The 17,944-nt window shown below is 51.4% G+C and overlaps 1 protein-coding gene across 13 annotated transcripts in view; it reads left to right on the top strand.

Moving 5' to 3' along the window:
- The window catches only part of CUX2 (cut like homeobox 2), a 64,911-nt gene that overhangs the window by 35,985 nt on the left and 10,982 nt on the right, over window positions 1-17,944 (top strand). For 5 of the 13 annotated variants that reach the window (XM_030501708.1, XM_030501710.1, XM_030501713.1 and 2 more), the window contains exons 2-7: window positions 11,423-11,501; window positions 15,833-15,970; window positions 16,149-16,260; window positions 17,043-17,119; window positions 17,202-17,268; window positions 17,523-17,571. In XM_030501708.1, the coding sequence (XP_030357568.1) occupies window positions 11,423-11,501; window positions 15,833-15,970; window positions 16,149-16,260; window positions 17,043-17,119; window positions 17,202-17,268; window positions 17,523-17,571 (522 nt within the window). Of the gene's footprint in view, window positions 1-11,421; window positions 11,775-11,799; window positions 12,632-15,832; window positions 15,971-16,148; window positions 16,265-17,042; window positions 17,120-17,201; window positions 17,269-17,522; window positions 17,572-17,944 lie in introns of those variants that run through there. The other 8 variants (XR_003993785.1, XM_030501705.1, XM_030501703.1 and 5 more) reach the window with 5 other exon arrangements.

Here is a 17,944-nt window from a genome sequence, read left to right as displayed (position 1 = left end):
CAAGATCCCATTATGGCTCTTTTGATAACAGGCTGTAAACCCCGATTCCATTTTAGATGCTGAGACCTGGTGGCTCAGCATCTGTGCTGCAGGATTGTGGACCAGGGATGGGCCCTGGGGTGACCGATGGCAGCAGTGGGACAGATCCCTGCTCCCTTTCGCTGTGTATCTATCCGTGCTGGTGGTTAGAGGATGCGGCCACACATATACAAGCAGGAAAACACAACTCGTATTTCTCCCTTTCTGGTAAAGGGAGGAGGCTGCTGCTGGGTGGGCATAAATGGGATCTGGTCCTAGGCACGCTCTGTTGGCTCCTGGCCCCTCAGGAGCAGTTCCTGCTGCCTGCGAGTTATTCGTGGTCCTCAGCCACTAATGGAGTCCATTCAAATACTTCTCCCTCATTCCCCCCTCCCAAATGTTATGATTCACGTAGTGGCTGAAAGCAGATTCCTTTTGGCAGCAAGAGCCCCAGATATTTCATATTTACGCATCATTTTCTACCCAGGATCCCAATTTTTCCCTTCTCTCACCTCCCCCTTCTCCTTTCAGCTCTATCCCACATTGGGTCGTGGCTCTAGCTCCATCACCCACCATCCTCTCCCCATGTGGCCGGCAATGATGCTGAGGGATTTGGGGCTGGATAGAGTTACTCCTGCAGGGATGGGAAGGTGGTGCTCGGGGCTGTTGGCACTGCTCCTCCTCAGTTGTATTTACTGCAGCGAGGAGCAAAGTCCATGTAGCCGTGGATGCAGTTTACAGGTAATTAAACTCAGCTTGGTGAGGATTTAAACATTAATATTGATGCTAAAGTTTTTAATAAAATATAGGTAGAGAGAGAGAGAAAGAGGAATCGATTCCTATAGGCTTTTATTTTTTCTTTTCTCCTGCTTTATTGTCACAGGGAAGAGGTTGATATATTGGTGAGCATGAAATAAGGACGTCCTGTGCTGGCACAGGGGTCTGCAGATGAGGAGAGATATGATCCCAGAGGGACAAATTGGGGGAAACAGTTAGGAAAACGTATTTGGGATTGATCTGTATGGTGAGGCCATTCCTGGGCATCTTCTGTGGTGGGCACAGGCTCAGGCCTGGGTTTGGGGCTACTCGGGAATGGTGCTCAGCCTCCAAGGTTGCTTCTGTGTCCCACATGTTGCTCTCCATCATGATTGGATCAAGATACAACCACTTGGACCCGACCACTGTCCACGTGTCCTGGTTGCACTCTCAGAATCGCTCCCATTCCCAGCATAGCCCCATTGTGTCCGGGATGCGTCTCACTGTGCCACTGCAGTCATCAAGCCCCTTTCACCCGTGCTCCTGTACCGCACCAGAGGCCATTAAAAAGATGCTGATGGTCATTTTTCACTCCCTGCTTCTCTGTATACACACAGGAGCTAGGTTTAGCTGCTTTCTCGCCAATATTTTTTTATATAACGGTGAAATATTTATATTGTCCAATAAAAGGCAGTAAGTTTGCAATCTCACGCAAATTCATCTGAGACCCGGAGCTTCCTGCTCTGAATTTTACGCCAGCACTGACCTCTGGTAATTGGCTGCTCAACATCATGGATCTACATAAGGCATTAGAGGGTGATGGATGGCTGGGGTCACCACACTTGCCCCACAGCCCATCTAGCAGGGCATGGTGGTAGCTGCCCTACATGGTGTCTTCTCCTGCCCCATGTCTCTCCAGGTGGGTAGGGTTTTGGTGATGGCAGGGAGAAGGAGCTGGTCCACTGGCATTCAGGTAGTCATGGCTTAAATCCAGGGCACAAGGCTGGCTCCACGCTGAGAAAGGGGGGTCGTGGTCTTGAGGTTTTGGTGGGAAATGAGGATGGCAAACTGCAGGTCCTGCATCTGCTGCTGATCCTGGTGGTGGTGGCTTCTTCCATTGCAAACCCAATTTGCCCCAAAACTGCCTCTTTTGGGAACTGGGACAGGGAGGCATGGGGCAGGCAAGTTGGGGATGGGATGTGCATTGTCAGTGGCCAGAGCTTGAGCCCCACACAGACACTTCCTGACCTCTGCCACCAGCACCTCATCCCCAATTTATCCAACAGCAATTAATAGCCTCCCCCCAGCTCAATTTTGATGGTTTCTGTCTCTTCCCACTTCCCAGGCAGTAATTAGAGTCTGTCTAATGAGGTTTTCATGGTGGGGACATGTTCTTGTGCCGTATCTCCCCATCAGACAAAGGCTTTGCCACAGTTTATGGTGCCAGCATCAATTCTTTCCGGCTGTTTTCACCATGATACAAGCCAGATAGGAACCGGGGCATCCCCCAGCACAGCCAGGCTGCAGGATTTACCGGGAAGCACCGGAGAGGTCGTGTCACATCACATCAACACCATCATTTTTAGTGTTTCTTTCTTTTCCTATCACATTCCACCAAAATTAAAAAGCCATCTCTATCTTAAAATCCTTATTTATGAACACTTAAGCGTAAGTAAGTCAGCGTTGGACGGCTTCCCTCCCCGCTGATGGATGTAATCTGGCACCGGGGTGGACCGGGAGGGAAATCTGGCAATACAATATGCTGTGCTTGACTATTTTGACACTCGGAGTGCGATGTTTTTTTTACAGTTACTGATGAGCTTATGGCACTGCTCCTTTTGGAGAAGCGAGGAGGAGGCTGGGGCTGGGAATATTGATTAGCAAGCTCCTGATAATCTCAACAACCCTCTCGGCTTGCCTTTTCTTTTGCAGGGAATACAGTATTCCTTCAATTATTCATATGAAGCCCCTCGTCGATACGGCCAACGCGCCGTGGCTGCGCGACGCGGAGCAAAATCAGACCAGGGGAATTAGATTCCTGCAATCTTAAACCCCAACCTTCCCAAACCGTCTGTATTTTACTATTTCCCCTCTTTTTTCCCCCTCCTTTTGTTTTTGTTTTGTTCCAGAAGGAGCTTAATTCTGTGGCTTTGGTGCTGGCAGCTTGGTGGGGTAAAGCACACGGTCTCATAAGCATTTAATTGAACTCAGCCAGGAATTTAAGAGGAATGTACCTGAGGTACAGGAGATTTGCTGTTGGAGAATTAACTCAGCAGGGTGGCGATTTCCTCCCTGGCAACTAGGTTTTTGGGAGCCATAGATGTAAGAGACTAACAAGAATGGAAGCTGATTAGCCACAAAGACAAATTTACCCTATAAATTTGGGGTATTCTGGCTCTTGCTGCCTCTAGTAGCTCCTTTGGATGGGGTAGAGCTGGGTCGAAGGGTGAGGGGATCCACCTGTATGCAGCATCCTCTTGGATGCCTCATGGCAATGCAGGGGGAAACATTGGGTTTGGAGGCGTTTATAAAAAGCAAACGTTGAGCACTCGGCGCCGCGATGCTGGCACCCAGCTCACAGCCCAGATGGGGGGAGATGTGTTGTTTTTGAAAAAATAGAGGAAAAAAAAAGATGAGAAAAATAAAAAGAGCAACTCTAAAATAGCTCCTTGGAGGCTGTGTGGGGAGGGGTGGTTTCTGCCTGCCTGGGTGGGAGGAAAACTGGCAGCCTTAGAGGGGATGCTCAAAGGAGAGAGGTGGGCAGGGCCTGCCCTCGCTCCTCATCATCTCGGCCGTGAGCCCAGTCCCTTCCCACCCCGTTGGCTCTTGGGGGGTTGAAATGGGAAGGGGAAAGCTCCGGGAGGAACAGAATGGACCTGGATTGGTGTGGCCAAGGCACAGGGTCACTATCCTCAACCACTAAGGGATTTCTGCAGCCCATAAAATCCATCTGCTTTGTGTTCCTGGACAGTGCTGGCTGGTCCTTGTGCCACGTATGGGCAGGGCCCTGCTGCCAGTGGGCTCCCTGATGTCCTTCAGAGGTGGCACTGCCTGGATTGCTTCCAGGCAGGGGATGGAGCCAGGAGGTGCCATGGTGTGGCCAGGAGATGCCACGGTGTGACTGGAGGTGCCATGGTATGGCCAGGAGGTGCTGTGGTGTGGCTGGGAGATGCCATGATGTGATCAGGAGGTGCCATGGCATGGCCAGGAGATGCCACGATGTGGCCTGAAGGTGCTGTGGTGTGGCCGGGAAATGCTATGATGTGACCAGGAGGTACCACATTATGGTCAGGATGCACCAGAGGAGGTTGCAATGAGCGATCTGAGGAGGAGCCAAGCACTGGGGTGGGACAACATGGTCCCAACCTACCACCTTGCTGCAGAGGGCATCTCATTCCTCCACCCTCCATCCTGACCAAGTGCTCCCCAGCCCCGTACCCCTGCCACATCCATGGCAGCTCTGCGGGTACCTTGGCTTTCTTTGGTCCCCGATGCTGGCAAGATGCATTGCACTTCAGGATACCTCTTCTTCTCCCCGTCTTTTTAATGCTCTCTCTTCGGGGGCTGCTTTCTCTGCTCCTCTAATGTGCTTCGATGGAAACCCCTGGAGAGCTGCCGGTACTCGGAGCTTGCCAGCAGCGACACATTAGGATCTGTCATCTGCTGAGCATTACCTGATTTTAAATCTGTCTCTTTGGAGCCACGAAACTGCATAAGAAAATATTAAAGTAAACAATAAGTGGATTTACACAAATGCGACTGATTTCCATATTTTTCATCACTTCATTTTATTACTGGGTTTACTGATATGCTCATTTATTTATAGGGCAATCCAGTATTGATTCATTCCGATGCACCACGCATAAACACATAAAAGAGAGTGATAACAATAGGAATACATTTCTAGTCTTTTAAATACTGCATTTTTTCCAATAGTCTTCATTAGATCCGCTGCGAGAATTGAGCTATGTCCTTCGGGAAGCCCCAGCCCCTCCGCCCAAGTGGCTCTGGATTTATGGGGGTGTAAAGGAGAGCAGGATGCAATTCCTGGCTGACAGCAGCCGCTTGCCGGGCTCTGACACCTTCCTTCGCCCCTGGTTATCTTTTTCATGGGAGGTTTTGGGGGATTTTATCCCAAAAGGTGGATTCTGCTCCCTGAGGTTGAGTTTCTGGGCTGCTTCTGTGTGGGATGGACACCAGAGCAATGCTGCTTCTCCTGGGACGAGGCTTGCCAGGGCCTGGAGACTTTTTTTCCCCTTCTTTCCCTCTCTTTTCCCCTCTTTTTTTCCCTTCTCTCTTTTTCCCCTCTTTTTTGTCCACCCTCCCCCCCCTTTTTTAATTTTATTTTTGTTTTTAACTTCTTTTTTCCCGTCTCTTTTTCTCTTTGAAGATATTTTTCCCTTCCTTTCCTTCCTTTCCCTCTTTTCCCTTCTTTTCCTCACACTCTCATCCCCTCTTTCCCCCTTCTTTTTCCCCCTTTTTTCCCTCTTCTTTTCCCCTCTTTCCCCTCCTCTCCCTCCTTCCCCCCTTTTCCCCTACTTTCCCTCTCTTTTCTCTCTCTTCCCCCCTCTTTATTCCCCTCTTTTATTCCTCTTTCCCCTCTTCCTTTCCTCTTTTTCACATTTTTAACACACTCCAGTACATTTTTCCCCACAAAGCACACTTCCCACCGCTCCCCATGAATATTAACAGGGAGAGCAGAGCTCTACATCACCTGCATCACAGGAAGGAACCCATGGAAGCGTGGTGACGGATGGTGAGCACTCCCCCTTTGCTCCTGCTTGTAAATGGGAACAGAAAAAATATCATCTTGAAATATTAACCCAGGTGGGGGCAGATGCGCTGTTCAGGCCGTTTCTCTCTGCCATTCCCAAATACATCTCGTATACATTTAAGTTCCTACATCCTTCCTATGTATTTTTTCCTCGAGGAAGGAGAAGCAGGGCCAGGAGGATAAATTGTAACTGCAGAGAACAAACCCAGCTTTTATTCCCCACTCCGATTAGCTAAAGGGCAGTTTCTTTCTCTCACCAAAAGCTGCCCGTGACGGCAGTTTGATGGCAACAGCTTGAGACGGACAAAGTTTGAATATCCTTGCGACGGAGAAAAGAGCAAAGCGAAAGCCCTGCTAATTACAAAAGTTGCTTTATGAAAGATAATTCAAAGCAATAATTTAGCAAACATAATCAAGTAGCGCAGATGGGGATTTTGATGAATAGTTTGCAACATGCAATTAGCAGCTCTTGCAGTTACATATCATTAACCCTCAGAGCACAAAAATTATTTTCTCATTATTAGATGAAAAGGTAAAATTAAGCTGACTAGACAGTAAAGGAACAAACTACAATTAATTACCTTCATTTATTACAGTCATTATTTTAAACTTTTTTTTTCTTTTACTCTGATAGATAGATGAAAACATCTAAATTAAAAGTTTTGTTCTGCTAAATGGGAGGTGAAACTTTGCGATGCTCTGGGTGCGCCCGCATCCCGGCTCCATCCCGAACCTGGGGACCAGTTGGAACCCCGTCATCACCCTGCTTCATCTGTGCCAGCGATGCTGAGCCCCGCTCATCCCTGCCCATCTCCTGGACTGCTGCCACCAGCCACACAGGGGATTTTGCATATTCTTGCAGGAAAAGAACGTTGTGGGCTTGCAGGAAATCTGGGAATGAGCCCATTTGGGTGGCACCTTCTCATGCCGATGGTCAGAAATGAGCCTGTTCTTTCAAGCCGTGTCGGGTTCGATGCTGAAGCTTTTCGTTTCGGTGTGTGCGTCAGTAGCAGATGGTTTGGAGTTGCCAACTGTCAGCAAATGCACTGAAAAAATAAATTAAGGAAAAATAAGGGAAAAAAAAAAAAAGAAGAAAAAAACCTCAACTAAACCAGTGGAAAAAAGGTATTAAATTATGATGGTGAGGATGGTAAAATAAGCTTGAAATATTTTCCTTGCTTGCTGCGTCGTGACTGGAGGCTGCGGCTCACCTGGGGATGGTGTTGGGAGGAGGCAGGAGGATGCTGCTGCCCGGCAGCAGGCTGGCAGGACCAGTGCTGAGCTGGGGGCTCAGCCCAAGGAATCCTGCAGTGCATGGGAATGGAAGAGCTCCGGTACCTCCTCTCAGAGCCAGCCAGGCCGGGATGCTGCAGGAAAAGGTGGGGGAAAAATAACCTAATGAGCTGAACATCCTCTGCCTCAAGAACTTTGCCAAAGCGTCATTGGACTTGTCAGGGAGTATTACAACAAAATTAAGAACCAGCAGTGATTTTCTTGCATTCGGGATCCTTTACTTTATAAAGTAAATTATTAATGCATTTTTTTCCTCCGTTAAGCAGTTATTTGCAGCAGTCTCGGTATATTTCTCATTAGAAATAACATCATCTGAAGAACTTCTATTGATTCTTTTTCCCCCCCTTTTTTTTTTAATCTGTGAATCGTGAACGTGAACAACATATTTCTATGATGTTCCCTTTAACTAGAATTCTCAGGCTTTATTTTTATATTATTGATCTTTTTTGACGTGAATTGCTTTTTGGCCTTGTGAGAACATTGTGAGCTGCTTCTGCCTTTGGAGAGATGGGCACAGGGGTGCAGTGGGAGGCAGGGTGAGTGTGAGAGGAGTGTGTGATGGGTCTGTGGTATGCAATGGGACTGTGTGTGTGCAATGGGTCTATAGGTATGTGATGAGTCTATGGGTGTGCAGTGGGTCTGTACAGGTGTGCAGTGGCTCTATGGGTGTGCAACAGGTCTGTGCAGGTGTGCAGTGGGTCTATGGGTGTGCAACGTGTCTGTGCATGTGTGTGATGGGTCTGTGTGTGTGTGATAGGCTTGGGTGTGTGATGGGTCTATGGTTGTGCAACAGGGGTGTGTGCGTGTGATGAGTTTGTGCATGTGTGATGGGTCTTATGGGTGTGCAATGAGTTTTTGGGTGCGCAATGGGTTTGTGGGTGTGCAGTGGGTCTGGGTGTGCAACGGGTTTGGGTGGATGTGCAAGAGGTCTATGGGTGTGCAATGGGGAGATGTGTGGATATGTGATGGGTCAATGTGGGTGCTTGATAGGTTTGTGTAATGGGTTTGTCGGTGCATTATGGTTCCATGTGTGTGTGATTGATTGTGTCCATGTGCAGTGGGTGTGTACATGTGTGTAATGGGCGTGTGTGTGTGCACCAAGGGTGTGTGTGGGTGCACAATGGGTCTGTGGGTGTGTGTGACGGGTCTGTGTGGTAGGTCTGTGTGTGTGCGATGGGTTTGTGGGTGTCTGTGATGGGTTTGTGGGTGTGCGATGGATCTGTGCATGGTTGCAACAGGCTTGTCCACATGCAGTGGGTCTCTGGATGCAGGATGGGTCTGTTTATGGGTTTAAGGGGTCGGTTGGATGTGTGGCACTGGCAGAGCAGCAATGGTGGGAAGTGGGGAGTCCAGATCTCTCCCCTGGGACAGCTCTTCCCCCTCAGCTCTCCCCCCTCACCCTCCACATCCCCCCCGCTCTCCCCAACTTCTTTACACATCAGCAAAAAAAAAAAAAAAGGCGAGGAAAAATAGCAAAAGGCTTGAATGAATTTTTTCATCAGTTTTCTTCAACATTTGGGGTCTCTGCTGCCGCTTTCTCCCCCGACAGCTGTTCCTCTCCACTGAAAAAAGAGCTCATTTGTGGTTTACTGCCACCAGTATTTAGATGGAAATAACCCACTACTTATCCTGCACTTGATCTCATGGATATAAGAATAAACTCACCGCCGGTGCAATGCAAATCCCGCGCCTTTGGAGAGGAGCTGCTCAGACGGTGGGTCCTCACCGCCGTGCCGGGAGGAGAACCGGCTGCGCCGGGGGAGTTTTACCACTTTGTCACTCAATTATAATAATATTGCTGCTTCCAAATGTTTAAAAAGTTGGCTTCGGAAGGTATAATCATGGCACAGAGGCCAGCCTGACAATAGTAATTAATTAGGCTATTACGCATTCTACAGTGATAATTGCTTTGCTGGAAAGTCACCAGCCATGAAAAGGACCCAGCGCGTAAATGTAATTTATCACGCGGCGGCGATCCCGCGCTGCTGCTGTGCCTCACCTTGAGCCCGGGAATGCTGCGGAGGGAGGTGGAAAGGGGGAGAAAATAGGAATTAATAGTACATGGATATATAATGCAGAGGCAGAGCTCACTGAGGGCTTTGCAGGCAGAGGGAGAGCAGTTGTGGTGGGTTTGCTGTTGCCGATGGGCATTGTGGTGATGACGGGAGCAGGCACGTTGCCATCCTGACCCCACCATGCTTGTGGGGACATTCGGCTGTCCTGGTTTTAGCCATTTTCTCCTCTTTTTAGCAGGATGCTGGTGATGTAGCCTTCTCAGATGGGGGCACAGGGTTTGGTCCGTAAGAAAGCAAGGATTTGGAGTTTTTTGTTACTAAACCTTGATTTTTAGGGCTGATGTGGGCTTTTTTCAAGTATTTATTCAGCTCTACATGAGGAATAACAGTGGTTTCAGGGCTTGGGGCGAGCTGTCCCTGTGCAGGACTTGGAGCTGCTCCTCCAGGAATCTCCCCCGGCATTTTGGTGAATTATCCCCATCTGGAAAAGGTCACTGAAAATTTTAAATATCTGCTTTTCACTGATATTACCTTGAAGTTTATCGGGCCTCCAAATGCCTTGTCTGAGGGAATGGCCCTCAAAAGCCTCCCCAGCAGCGAAGTGTGGGTCCTGTGGCTCCAGTTAAGATGCTGATGGTAGTTAATGGGTGGGAAGGTGTTACCGTGTCCATAGATGCTCCGTGGAAAGATGGGCTGAGTGGCTGGTCAACCCCTCACATGTACCAGGAGGAAACCAAGACCCATTCCCTGTGGTCCTCCTCCTCTCCCATGCAATGTCCAAAGGATGCAGGAAGTGGGGATGACCACACAGTGCTGGTGCCATGGAGCACCCCAGCACCGCTGTGTCTCTGCATCCTTATGGACACCCTGGCAAAGCTCCCTTTGCCACCCCAACACCACGTGCTGCTGGTGAGTTCAGCAGGCACAATGCTGTCCTGCTGCAATGCACAGGCAGTGCCGCTCACCGGCTGCTTTCTGCCTCCCCCCTTTCTTCCCCACTTTATTATTATTATTTTAAAGCACCCTGAAGCCAAGGTTTTTTTTGCAGAACACTGAAGAAAAGCCCCCAAATTCCTCCTGTGCTGGAAATGTGTTGCTGAGAAAGTAGGTTTGTGTACGAGATGCTATAAAAAGCCCAGCTTATACAATTTTAACAATAGAAAAATGATCTTTGTGCTCCAGTGCCTGCAAGCTTGGAAGGAGAAGGCGGTTTGTTCAGGTGGCTGCTGGATTACAAATGAGTGGTTTGCTTTGGGTTTGAATGACAAGCAATGGCAAGCCGGGGCTGGAGGGAAAAGATGCTCCGGTGCAGGAGCTGCCACCAGGCTGAGGCATGAAGTTTGGGCTTTGTTTGATGATTAAGCCATTGGTGGCTTAAAAATGGTTTAATTGGCTCATCCACTGTTGGTAATAGTGCGTCTGTCAGCACCGAATGCTGGGTGGGCAACTTATCCTCCATCACTGGATGGTGTGGGCACCCAGTTTGGATCAAACTGGCCGTAGAGTCATAGAATGGTTTGGTTTAGAAAGGACCTTAAGATCATCCAGTTCCAACCCCTCTGCCACGGGCAGGGACACCTCCCACTAGAGCAGGTTGCTCCAAGCCCCTGTGTCCAACCTGGCCTTGAACACTGCCAGGGATGGGGCATTCACAGCGTCCTTGGGCAGCCTGTTTCAGTGTCTCACCACCCTCATAGTAAAGAATTTCTTCCTTAGATCGAACCTATATCTCCCCTGTTTTAGTCTGAGCATTGCCCCTTGTCCTGTTGCTACAGTCCCTGATGAAGAGTCCCTCTCCAGCATCCTCGTAGCCCCCCTTCAGATACTGTAAGGCTGCTATGAGGTCTTCACACAGGCTTCTTTCTCCAGGCTGAACAGCCTTTATTTTCTTAGCCTGCATTTTCCAGCTGGGAATGGGTCACCTCCATCCCCAGCTCCTGCGCCTGAGGCAGCAGGGACACAAAGGTCTCTGTGTCCCACCGGTGCCCCATTCCACAATAGAGTATGGCAGAGCCCGGTGGGCAGCAGCTCCCACCTCAAGGTGTTGTCACGCCTTGAAAAATTAAGGGGTGTAAATGATTCATGCTCATAAATGTTGGATGGAGCGTGCAGCAGATTGATATGTTGTTCAGTTATTAGTGATGCAGCACACCAGCTCCCCACCACCCACCCGGCGCGAGCATCACCAGCAACCAAGGGGGACAGGGACATGAGATAGAGGAGATGTCCCGGTCTTGGTGCGAGCATCACTTCTGCCCCAGCATCATACTGGGAGTGTGGCTGGGGAGGGCTGTGTGGTGAACACAACAGCAGGCTGGCTTCTTTATTTCTTATTTAAGCACCAACATTAAATTATAATTTTCATTTACTCAGAGCACATCAATGATTTAGGGCGACGTGACGTGGCCGCGGTGCGAGGAGTTTAGCTAAAGGCAGTGAGTGGCTGTGTAGGGCATGGGGTGGATACTGGTGGGACCCATGTGCCCATCATGGGTGGCACCAGTTCACCAGAGCCAGTTCCCTCCTCCGAGCCCATCTCTGACCCCCGTTTCCCATCTCCCTGCAGGTGATTGCACTTAGTAAGAGAAGCAAGGAGGCTGAGACGGCTTTCCTGAGCGTTTACAAGCAGTTAATCGAAGCTCCAGGTAAGCAACACGGTGGTGACCTGGCTGCCTAACGCGTTGCGTGCCGAGAGGAGCCAGCGAGGACTGGCCGTCCCCGTCCCGCTGTGGCTGGTGTCACCGACCTCGGCTCATGCATGGTGCTCTGGAGATACCAGCCGAAGAGAGGAGTGGAAACAGCTTTTGCCATCGCTGTGTTTCAGCCCCTGAGCCAAATGCATCTTGACATTAGGAAAGGAATACATTTGCTCAGCCCTTGTAATAACACTGCGGCTATCCCCAGTTGTCTTTTTGACGGTAAGTTAACCGAAACGGCCGAGCGCCGGCTCGCAGCACGGCTCCCAGCACCGGCCGTGCCTCGGGGATGGCTTCCCCTATATCACCACTGTGCCTGGGTGCTGCTCAAAGCCTTGGGAGGGGGAAACTGAGGCACAGAGCAGCCCTGAGGCTTGTGTTGGCATAGTCGGTGTGAGGGGATGGGACCCCCTTCCCCACTGCTCCCCACTCTTCGCCATGGGCTCTGCTGGGCTCTAAGCCAGGGGTTGGCTGCTCAGGGCATGGAGCATCCTTGAGAATGGTGAGGACAGAGAGCTGCGAACGGCTGAAGATGCACAGAAGGGCTCCTGCAGGGCCACTAATTCATTTTCCCGACATTTAGGAATAACAAAATGTTTTAATGATTTCTTAGGGGAATTAGGGAGACATATTTTTGTCCTCATTAAATTTTCTCCTGTGCTACAAGAACCAAATGTCAGCTTGGTTTCCAGAACCCAGTTATCTTCCCTCCCCACCTCCCCGCGCTCATCCACCGTGCTCCTCCTGCTTGCACACACATGCACATGGATGCACACACGTTCATGCACATTCACACCCCAAAACTGCTCCCTTCTGGTGTCTGCGCCCCTCCTTCTCCCCTCTCTCCATCCATCTCTTGCTCCCCTCGGTCCTCCTGCTCCCCAAATCCTCCCACCTGTCGTTTTGTCCCCGTCTGTTACATGTCCGTGTGTCTCTCGACAGGCGAACTCTTTGTGGAATACTTTACAAGCGCCACATAAGTCCTGATTCGACATTTTTTGCTTTGAATGGCTGCTGTCAACACAAATCTCTGGCAGAGACTGTAACGGAGCCTGATTGCTCAGCAAGTATTTTGATAAGTGAGCTGGCTGTGTGTCTGTAATTACGGGAGAAAACCGTAAATCTTTTGGATATTGTTCACACAGATGTGGCGTGAAGGGAAGGGGGGGAAGCAGTAAAATGTGTTAAAAGCATAATTAATGTCATTGTTGTTGGGGATGATTTGATTTAAGGCTGGCTTTGACTTGTGGAGGGATTCGTAGGGCACCAGTGGATGTGTTTGAGCAGGTTGGGATGGGGTGATGGACAAGGTGCTGCCCAAGGGGAGAGGTGATGACACTGTAGATGTGCTGTGGAAGTACTGTGGATGCAACATGCATGCATCATGGATGCTCCATGGGTGTTTCATGGATGCCCCATGGGTGTCTAGTGCTTTTCTTGGAGCTGAGCAGCAGCATGGAGCAAATGTCACCCTCCAGCCTCCCAGCACAGAGACCTCTACCAAAGGCCGGATCAAGCATCCAGGCCCCGGCACAGGGATGAGCTGCTGGTCCCCAGGAACACGTGTGCTCCCTGGAGCTGTGCATGCTGAGGAGAAGGTGATGAGCACCCAGGACACCTCCTGCCCCATCCCACTATCACACGGTGCCTTGAGCAGCTCCAGTGGCTGCAGGGTGCTGTGATGGGGTGTCCAGGAGTGGGTCTGTCAGTGGCCCAGACTCCCTCCAGCATGGGGAAAGGCTCCTGGCCTTGGTGCCGGGGCTGGGTACACCAGGAAGGACCCCTGCCCACCGCCCTGTCCCTGCTGCAGCAGTGCCGGTGCCACTAAAGGACAGCCAATAACGCCAGCTAGTGGCAGCACTTATAATATCTATAGATACATAATATATATAGTTTTATGTATATAAATACATAGATATGTATATATACAGTGGGCGAGTGATAGATAAGCAGGTTCTGCTTCGCTGGCTGCGCTGTCGGGGGGGTGATGCTGTGGCTCCTGAGGGTGTGGGAGCTGCTGCAGGCGGATGCAGCGCTGGAGCATGTGGAGCTCCAAGGTCCTGTTTCGGCACAACCCTCTCTTCTGTCACCCGTCACCCAGCTATGCCACCACTGACTCACTGCTGCAGCAGGGTTGCAGCTGCGTGGCTGCTTGGCTGCAGTGTCAGTGCTGTCTCCTCTAACCTGTCCCAACTGGGGACCATGATGCACGGAGGAAAGGACTGTTGTCTGCACCATGGGTAGTGTCCTGGGCCCTCCTGGTGGCTCAAAGTGATGGCATCCATGTACCTCGATGTGAACAGATGATGTGCGTGGTTTGAAGTGTATTCTCTCTCCAGCCCTGCAATAGGAGGGTTGGAGAGCTGGTTTGTTCACCAAGCAGCATGAGTATGGTGCAGGCATGGCCTGAGCTTGGTGCTTGGTCCCAGTAGCATCTGAACACCTCGCATCTGGTGGTGATGCCAGCCACACAGCCAAGGACAGTGCTTTCCCACGGGATGGGCAGCATGGTATTAGCATGATGGAATTAATCCAGCTGCGTATATAGCTGGTATAGGAAGTGGAGCCAAAGAGCTGCTTGTTATTTGCCCATCTAAAAGCTCTGTTCCTGGCCACTTCATGCCAGGATTTTGGCTCCAAATGGGAAGCGGCACACTGGGAGATTGCCTTGGTTGTGTTTCAGCAGTGGGGCTGCAGGTCATAGGAGGGAAAACGCTGACCCAAGGAAAACCCCTGGAGCTTTATCGCTCAGGCCAGTTCCTCCCATGTTGTTTCTCATCACGGAGGTGAGAGGAGTTGCCAGCACGGATCGGACAGGCCTGCCCTGGTGTTTATCCCTGTGGAGATGGCTCACAGGCTGGCATGGAGCATCCTGCCAATGCCCCCAGGAGTGCAGGGGGGACCCTGCGAACCGAGGCCCTGGAGCACTGGCTTTAATTAACCATATCGTTATCTCAGCTCGTGTACTTACGGGTGTTATTAATGGCTGTGAGAGCGTCCAGTCCGGTTCGGGGCTGTGCTGCACCGCCATGACCCTCTGATGGTTCACTCCCGCATCCTTGGATGGTGAACCAGCCTGTAGGACGCTAAGCCAAAGGATGCCATGAGCAGCCTGGGAAGGTCCCAGCTGGACCTGAGTTCCTGTTTCAGTGCCAAAGCCAGCAGTGTGCTGGCTCAGCACCTGCTCTGGATGCATCCCAGTGGCCAGAATCTGGGCACAAACCTTTTATCCCAGCCTGTCCATGGGATCTCTACGACACTCAGCAGAAAGAAGGGAGAATGTTCCCTGTGGAGAAGGATGCTCTGGGGCCTTTCGGCATTAGCATGTGGGGTCTGGTACTTGCTGGTCCTGTATAGGGAAGTCGCGTGGCGGGTGCTGCAGTGGGACCCTGCACCCCATGGTCACAATGCTGTGGGATGGGACGGCAGCAGAAGAGCTGCTCTGTGTCCTGTTCCAAGCAGTTGTTTGATTTCTTTTCTATCACCATTATTATTTTTCACCCTTGGATGCCTGCCATGCATCCCTGATGTACAGTAGCGCACCCGGCTCCGTCCCACTTCCCTGTTTGCCTAACTTTTTGACCCTGGAGAATTCAAATCTATTTTCTTTCCTCTTCTAAGAAGAGAAAAAAAACCCCACCAAACCTATATTAACCTGGCTCAATAGGAGGCATTTTCTTGAACTTATTAAAAAATCCAGACTTGTAAATTAATTTGTTCATGTTGTACAATGGCAGTGCAGATGGACTCATTAGCATGCACACAACAAATAATTATAGATGAATTTTTAGCTGGCCTGCTTAATGGGCTTGCTGGGTTAATTATGTCAATGTATAATTACATCAGCCCTGGGAGACATAATGGCACACCCTGCTGAGCAGACACTAGCTAATGATGGTGTAATGCTGACAGAGGGAAGACGGACGGCTCTGAATGCACCTGCTTACCTCGGCACAAACCACCATTGTCTGCGCCCAAACGGGCCAGCACTGGTGGCACTGGGGCCACTGGTGCTGTGGGTACCACTGGCTCGCTCATGGAGGTGATGCTCCCTCACAGCCTTGCCAGTCCATTGGGGGTGGTGATGGAAAGCGCAGGACTGAGGGGTGTCCCCATGGCACTTGGTACCCCGAGGGGTTCTTCAGGGCCGGGAGGGCACCCACTTTGATTATAAGTGTAAGGTGGGTGGCAAGGAGGGTGGGCAGCGGGTCCGCAGGGAGGTGGGAAAGGGCTGGTGGTGGGCATCCCTTCCGCTCACCACTGCATCCCGTGTCCTGCAGATCCTGCTCCTGTGCTGGAGGCTGCGCGGAGCCTGGAGGACCGGCTGCAGCAGCTCCAGCGCCTCGAGCCTGCAGCTTCTCACCTGAAGGATCTCAGCCGCCCCTGGAAGAAGCACCCGGAGCTTGTCAGCACCAAAGGTACCCCCTATCATGGCCACCCCTTCAGACAAGGGTGGCAGCAGCAGTCCCCAGCCGTATCCCCCCATGTGCCTCCAAGCATCCTTGGGACATGGGTTGAGTCTCAGGGCCAGGACCTGTCCCTGGCGGCCACCGCTGCTGTCCCCTATGCAGCTGTATGAAACGTGTCCCTCCACAGAGCGCAGGGAGGGGACGTCGCCAGCAGTAGCCGAGCCCCTGCAGCCCGGCATCGACGGCAAAGCACCGTGCGCAGAGACCTTGCTGCAGAGAAATGAGGCAGAACAGCAAAAGTACGTGAGTACCGGGGACGGGGTCATCTTGGGGTGCTGCGGGGACATGTGGTTCCTGCTCCTGCATGGGGGTATCCGTCTGTCCTTCCCTCTTCTCCTTCCCTTTGCACCTCCTTTGTGTCCCAAAACCTGATACACAGTCTTGGGTACTCTGAGCATCCCTCTGTCCGTCCATCCCTGATCCCAGGTGGTTTTTGGGCAGTGGCAAGGCATGGGCAGAGCCAGGGCAGATCCCTCCAGCCAACTCTTTGCACCATATCCCTGGCATGTGGCTTTACTCGGACAAATGGGTTAAATCCAGGTTGTCGGATGAACCTCATTAAATGGCCTTTTAATTTGGAGGCTCCCGGCTTTCTTGGTGCCTTCATTGTTATTCCTTAACACGCTGCACCGGGAAACAAATGAGGAATCTTTAAACTCTAAATTGCAGATCTCTGCGAATAAGTTCCTGGCAAGTGCAGGCTATAAATAATGCAGAATAACTTTTCCCTGATTGCTTCCCCCTCCTCCAATTAATTACAGGCGGGGTGGGCTGCCATCGGAAGGGGTTCAGCCATGGGGAGCAGGGACCATTTTCAGCCCAAAGTGAATTCTTTTACATCTGGGGCAATACAACTCTTAACATCAGGGGGTAGCATGGCTTGAACATGTCCGGCATCCTCTGGTGGGTCTTTCCTTGGTGTTACGGAGTGATGGGGTAGAGGAGGGGATGCAGAAAGGGGGTCTCTATCTGCCTGTGGGGGCTGTGGCATCGGCACGCCGCTGATGCCCGTGTCTCGCAGGGGGCTGCAGGAAGCACAGGTCACTTTGGCCGCTCGGCTGGGGGAGGCAGAGGAGAAGATCAAGGTGCTCCACGCAGGTAGGGGGGCTGGGGCAGGGGCTGCTGGCCATGGGGGGCCAAGCCCCAACCCCATGGCTCACCCTCCGCTTCCTCTTCCCAGCGCTGAAGGCCACCCAGACGGAACTGCTGGAGCTGCGGTGTAAATACGACGAGGAAGCTGCATCCAAGTAAGTCACTGGCAGTATCTGGTTGTGCTGGGAGGCTGTTGGTGTGCCAGAGGCTGAGCCAAGCTGCCTGCAGCAGCACCAGGACAGCCCGATGGTGCTGCTAAATGACTTGAGGCGCTGAGATACTGTAAGCATCCCAAGTCACAGGGTCCCTGTATCTAAGATGCTGCAGCACCTGCAGGATCCCTCGCTGGCCATGGAGGGCTGTGACCGTCCCTCCGTGCTGGCTGACACCTCTTGCTTTCTCATCACAGGGCAGACGAAGTAGCCATGATCATGACAAACCTGGAAAAAGCCAACCAGGTGAGCCTAGGAGCTGACTTTTACAGGACACATACCCTGCTCCCCTTCCATCGTGCTCAGCCGCAGTCCCCTCGGGCTGATGGGCTTTGCCCTGCAGAGCCTGGATGCTGCACCCACCACAGCACCCCAAGCATCTGCATGGCATAGATATCTGTCCCCAAAAATGGAAGAGGTGGCCAGGCTCTGGGACTGGGAACCATAGAATAGAGTTCATAGAATAGTTAGGATTGGAAAAGACCTTAAGATCATCTAGTTACAACTCCCTGAAGCCCTACAAAGGATGGTGGCCCTGGTTTCCTTTGCCTGATGCCTCCTCCAAACCAGCCCTGTGGGACCCCCTGCCCCATGTTGAGGGTCACTGGTGTATTTGGGC

The sequence above is a fragment of the Strigops habroptila genome, chromosome 11 (assembly GCF_004027225.2).
Source record: "Strigops habroptila isolate Jane chromosome 11, bStrHab1.2.pri, whole genome shotgun sequence".
Taxonomy (NCBI): domain Eukaryota; kingdom Metazoa; phylum Chordata; class Aves; order Psittaciformes; family Psittacidae; genus Strigops; species Strigops habroptila.
This window is presented reverse-complemented; position numbering and strand designations above follow the sequence as displayed.